General features: G+C 51.6%; 1 protein-coding gene across 1 annotated transcript; it reads right to left on the minus strand.

The window, feature by feature from the left end:
* Positions 1-318: 318 nt before the first annotated feature.
* Positions 319-4937, minus strand: LRRC25 (leucine rich repeat containing 25). Its single transcript, XM_056822127.1, has 3 exons — positions 4771-4937; positions 3634-4543; positions 319-1493 (listed from the first exon to the last, which is right to left on the minus strand). Exons 2-3 carry the CDS (start codon positions 4224-4226, stop codon positions 1328-1330), a joined length of 759 nt encoding a protein of 252 aa, XP_056678105.1. The 5' UTR covers positions 4227-4543; positions 4771-4937; the 3' UTR covers positions 319-1327.
* Between the last annotated feature and the right edge of the window lie 775 nt (positions 4938-5712).

Consider the following 5712-nt stretch of genomic DNA (forward strand, 5'->3'; position numbering starts at 1 on the left):
AGGTCAGTGGATTCATAGCCAGACCTAGAGACAGGAGATCCTGGGTTCAAATCTGGCCTCAGATACTTCCCAGCTATGTGACCCTGGGCAAGTCACTTAACTCCCATGGCCTAACCCTTACCACTCTTCTGCCTTGAAACCAATACAGTATTGATTCTAAGATGGAAGGTAAGGATTGTTTTGTTTTGTTTTTTAATGGGAGCTCCTAAGGGATAGGGATAGTGCTTTTTCCTCTCTTTGTATCCTTTAGCACTTAGCACAATGCCTGACACATAGTAGACACTTAATAAAGGTTGACTATTCAAGACATGACACCTCTTTCTAAACTGTGAACTTTGTTTTATTTTATATTGACAACTAGACTTCAGTTTCCTTTTATAATCCAATATATTTTATTTTGTGCATTTAAAAAAATCATTCTTCTGAGAAGGCTTTATTAGACCGACAAAAGCATCTATAGGCTTCATCAAACTGCCAGGAAGGTTGGCATAAAAGACAATACTTAAGAACCCCTGTTCTAGGGGCAGTGAGATGGCTCAGTGGACTCACTGGGTGTAAACTAAATATTTGTTGACTGACTGACTGATCCCACTCACACACTTCCCAGAATCCTCCACCTCCATCAAAATTTAAGTGGCAGGTCCCATAGGAAATGGTCCCCAGATTACCCATGGGGCCTGCTTTTCCTCTGTCCCCAAACAATTTGAATAGAAGTATTTTCTTAATCCTGCACCTAATCTGCACCTTCAAAGCTGGGGCTATTTCTTTCTCTTTCTCTTTTTGTCCTGTGGCTAGCCTCGAGCAAAGTCCTGGAGCATAGTAGGTATTTGGTTTGATGAATTATATTGAATTGAACCCCCAGGTGCCCCAGGAGTGCCCTTCTCCCCACTGGTCTTACATTCCCCTCCCCCCCTCCCCACCCCGGGAGATGGGGCCCAAAGGCCTGCCTCCAGCAAGGAAGCACCAGTCCCCGCCCCCACAACCAGCCCACTGAGTGCCGCTAGCTGCCCACAGCTCTACTCTCCACTCTCTTTCCCTTTTTGGAACCCAAGCGCAAAGGGGGAGGGGTGGCTTCCGGTTTGGTCAGCTCTTCTCTGCAGTAGGAAGGGGGCCAGAACAGCTCAGGTGACCAGATTGGACCCTGGACAAAGAAAGAAGGGAAGGGAGGTGAGGTGGGGTGAAACAGTGCAACAGATATGGAGTTTCTTTATTACAGTTTCGAGGCTCCCCCAAACTCTCTCCCGGAGTCCTTGCTGGCTCATTTGCATAAAGTCGGATAGGACCCAGGGCTGGCCCTGGGTGCAGGCGGCTTCCCAGTGTGATGCGTTCAGCACCCTGGCACCACATAGTCATCCTCGTCCTCCTCCCCAGGATGAGGGGGTTCTGAGAAGTCTGGGGCGCAGCTCAGGCTATCCACGTTGCCATAGATGGGCTGCTCAGACCTGGGGCTGTCCTCATAGTTCATGTAGAGGTCTTCCGACTCTGGCAAAGTCCTGCTTGGAGGAGGAAAAACAGAAGATGTTAGGAAAGTGTTGGGCTAGGGTGAGGCTAGGAAGGAAACCCAACTTGTTCTGGGCTTCTTGTGGGGTGAGTGATTGCAGATTTGGAGCAGGAGGGAAGGACTTTAGAGGCCATCCAATCCAATCCCTTCCTTTTACAAAGGAAGAAATTAGGGTTCAGAAAAATTAAGTGACTTGCCCAAGGTCACACAGCTAGTACAGAAATAGGATTCTGATCTAGATCTGGGCTTTAGGCTGAGCATTCATTTTGTCCATTCTACCACCCTGCCTGACCAAGGTTTGAGAGTATTGAGCAAAGCCAGGTTTGGGGGCTGACTCCTTCCTAGGGCCCTTCTAGGACCCTTCTGCAACTTGTGCTATTGCCCTGAAAGAGGTGGGGGTGGGGATTGCTTGAGTAAAATCCCAAAGACTTTGGGCAAGTGACCTATGCTAGCCAACCCTGTTTCCTTAGCTGAAAAATGAAGGGGTTGGAGAAGGACCTCTGAAGTCTGTTCCAGCTCTGTTATCGATGATGATCTGGAAAGGATCTTCCAAGCAAGGCTCAGAACCAGAAAGGACCTCAGGGTCCTGGCTTACTGCAACATCTGATCACATTGGGAGGCCTGATGTGGAAGAGCCAGGCTCTTCTCTGTCCTCTGCTCATACTGTACTGGCTCTAGGGAATTCCCTTCTAGAAAACCCTAGGTAGGTGGTCAGAGGAGGGCAACCAGGCTGGAGAGGGAACTGGAAACTAAGGCCATATGAGATTCAGCACAATGAACTGGGATCACAGGCTTGACAAGAGATGCCATCATGGAGGATAACTGCTTTCACATAGGTGAAGGGCTGTCCTTGGGGGGGGGGGGGGGGGGGACTGGCCTCCAGATTCCTAGTTGGTCCCAGCCGGCAGAGCCAGGACCAAGGGGTACAAGTTAGAGAGGGGGATGGAAGTTTCCATGTGTATTTTTAACTATGTCAACTGAACAGTAATGGGATGGGCTCTCTGTAGAGCTCTTGGAGATGGGTGCATATCAGGTAAGTTGTAGACTGACATCTGGCTCAGCTGGAGGCTGGGCTACAGTTCTCCCAAGGTCTGAGGCTGATTTAATCTAACAGCCTATCCCCATCATTTTACAGATGAAGAAGCAGAGGTCCAGAGAGGGTAAGTGATTTGCTCCTAATGATGCTGAGAGTGAAAAAGCAAAGACTAGAACCCAGATCTTCTGGCCCTCGTTCTAGAATCCTTGAAGGTACTCTGTTTCACCCCTACTGAGTACTAGGGGAGATGGTCAGGGGTAGATAAGCCCTTAATCTCTGATTCATACTGCAAAATATCTCTTGCCAATTAGAGTCACTTAAGGTAATTAGTGCCTCTTTTAAGAAATAAAATGGGGCCAGTACACAGTGCAAGAGAGGCCCGTCTTGGAGATGAATCCTGGAACTGCTGCTGTGTGATCTGGGGTTAAGGTCCATCCCCTCTCTGGGCCTCACCTATAATAAAATCTCTTCCCAACCTAGTCCCAGGAGGGGAGAAAGAGGGGGAGATGGAGAAGGGCCAAATGGACAACTAACAGAATGGCTGGTGCCACCTCCACTGAGAGCAAGATGAGTAGCTCGGAGGAAGTCTCGTAGATCTCATGCATGGCTCTGTGGGCTTTGTGATTCTTCAGTGAGGTACACTAAAACTACCTCCAGGCCAAGTTCTGCCTCACAGGGTTCAATGAACAGGGACCCCTCTACAGGCAGGCACTAGACATGATCCTCTCCTCCACTTGGAACCTGATGAGCAGTTGGACCAAACCAAAGCAGGCAGTCCAGATGCTCTGTGGACTGATTCGTGCCATGGCCTCACCCAGATGCTGGAAAACACCAGCTGGGGGGCAGGGGGGGGGCGCTTGCGTGTTGTCCCCATGGGTACTGGGAAAACCAGCCCAGGGGTCTTCACCCAGAGTGTCCTCATCCATAAGATGGGTCTAGCCTGAAATACAGCCTGCCCTGGTTGCCATTTAAAGCGTGAGGTGAGGACTACAGGAAGAGGTTAGAAGTAGGTCCACAAATATACTGGACGCCTGTGAGGGAGGGAGAACGGATAGGGAGAATGAAGTGGAGATCCCTGGGAGGACTGCTCACTCACCCGCTCTCCGTGGAATTCGGGCTCTGGTGACTGGGCTGGGAGCCCAGAAACAAGTTCTGATAGAGCGGAGTCCCGGGACTGCTTGGGCCTGGGGCTGCCGAGTGGGTGGGGGAAGTGGCCGCAGGGAAGGGCTCGGAACTGCAGCTCCGACTGCTGTAACGGGGCTGCCAGGCCGCGGCCGGACTGCCGTTGCTCTCCGAAGGCTTCCCGGGACAAGACTCCGAGGCTTCCCACCACCGTTTCCTGCGGATCCCTAGGACGGTCCCCACGACGACTCCCACTAACAGCATCAGCAGCCCCAGGACGATGCCTACGACGGCCCCGGCGCCCAGGGCCCTGGAGCCCAGTGGGACCCCGGAGCCCAAGTCCCTGCAGCTCTCCTCATGGTACTGGATGACGTTCGACTCATTGCCCCCGAGGTTTCTGCAGACCAGGTTCTCGCAGTGAAGGTAGTCGGCGGCCAGGCTACAATTGCAGATCTCGTCGCGCAAGTCCACGTTGCAGTCCTTGGGATTCTGGCCCTCAGAGCTCGGAAGCAGCAGGAGCAGATACAGCGGTACGAGGGGCAGCCAGATTCCGGCAGCAGCCCGCATCCCCACGGCCTAAGGAGACACCCGTAATCCGGGTGTCCAGGTTCTGTCTGGAGCTCCCAGGGACCCCGGGCTACTAGCTCTGGGTAACGCGCAGCTCTGGGTCGGCTCCTCTTAACCCACCCCCTGCCCCACCAACCCACATGCAAATGAAGCTGTTGCTCCGGAAACAGGGATGCCCCTTCCCTAGCCCCGGCCTTTGCGCAGCCAAAACCACAGTCCTAATTTGTCTCCTCGGCCTCTGCTCAGCCTCCCCGACGGCCCGAGCTCAGGGAAACCCAGTCGTTCTGAGGTGGGCTGAACCTGAAGAGGATCTCATCCTACAGGCAGAGCCCAGAGGGAAAGAAGAGAGAATTACTGGCAGAAATGGGGAGGGAGCTCAGGTTCCTGCACCTGTTCAAGTTCAAAGCCCCCTCGTCGTCGTCATCCCTCCCCCTCCCCCAGCCCTGAAGATGCCCTCCTAACACTTCCCCTCCTCCTCCTCAGGTGGAAAGGTTATCGAACTTTTCCCAAAATGTGGCGACTGTGGCGAGGAAGGGCGGCTCACCTGGAGAAGATCCCCAGTCCAGAGGGACCTCCTGAGAACCAGCTCCTTCTGGGCCTCTCTCGGCAACCGCGGTGAGGTTCTCCCTGCTGGGAGAGAAGAGGAACAGGCGGAGCCCCTGGTTGTTTGTAAGAGTAGACAGTTGAAGAGGACAAGTGTCCCGTTCCCCTCCTGACCTTCCCCTGGGTCCCTCCCCCTTCAAACTGGGTCCCTCCCCTTTCTCTGTCCCCAGCCAGAGAAGCACAATTCTCACAGTGGGAGGGGGAAAGGGGACCACAGTCCAGTAAGTCTGAGGTCTAGGTTCAGTCCTTACTGGGCTGGGAGATATGGAAGTCCTGTCTCTTCACCTTTGCTGTTCATCTTCCCTGCCCCAAATGTGCTTCTGCTCAAAACTGACACACCTGGAGGCAGCTAGGTGACCCAGTGAATTGAGAACCAGGCCTAGAGACTAGAGGTCCTGGGTTCAAATATGACCTCAGAAGAGTCCTAGCTAGGTGACCCTGGACAAGTCACTTAACCCCCATTACTAGCCCTTACCACTCTTCTGCCTTAGACAGTTCTTAGACTCTTCTGCCTTACACAGTACTGATTCTAAGATGTTGGCTAAGGATTGCGGTTTTGTTAAAGAAATTTAATTTCTATAACATGTCCTCCCATATTATTTTGTGTCTCTTTGTTTTGTTTATTTTTTTTTATTTACTGCTATATACACACATATATAAATATGGCCATATATGTATACATGGAGAATATACAGGGATACATATGCATAGATGTGTGTAATTATAGAGCATGTGTGTGTGAATTTACACATATATGTAAAATACACAAACAAACACCCATGCAAGGTGTCCCCAAAGTATAGTTGGGGGTCTGTTTTGTATTCTGGAAGGCTGTTTCCTTCCCAATAGATGTAAACTCCTGATAAGGAGGGCTATTTGTCTT

Source organism: Monodelphis domestica, chromosome 3 (genome assembly GCF_027887165.1).
Source record: "Monodelphis domestica isolate mMonDom1 chromosome 3, mMonDom1.pri, whole genome shotgun sequence".
NCBI lineage: Eukaryota > Metazoa > Chordata > Mammalia > Didelphimorphia > Didelphidae > Monodelphis > Monodelphis domestica.

Coding starts and splice junctions, on each gene's coding strand:
- LRRC25 (XM_056822127.1), bottom strand. CDS start 4,226: ATGCGGGCTGCTGCCGGAATCTGGCTGCCCCTCGTACCGCTGTATCTG. Junction 1,494..3,633: donor CCGAATTCCACGGAGAGCGG/GTGAGTGAGCAG, acceptor TCCTCCAAGCAG/GACTTTGCCAGAGTCGGAAG.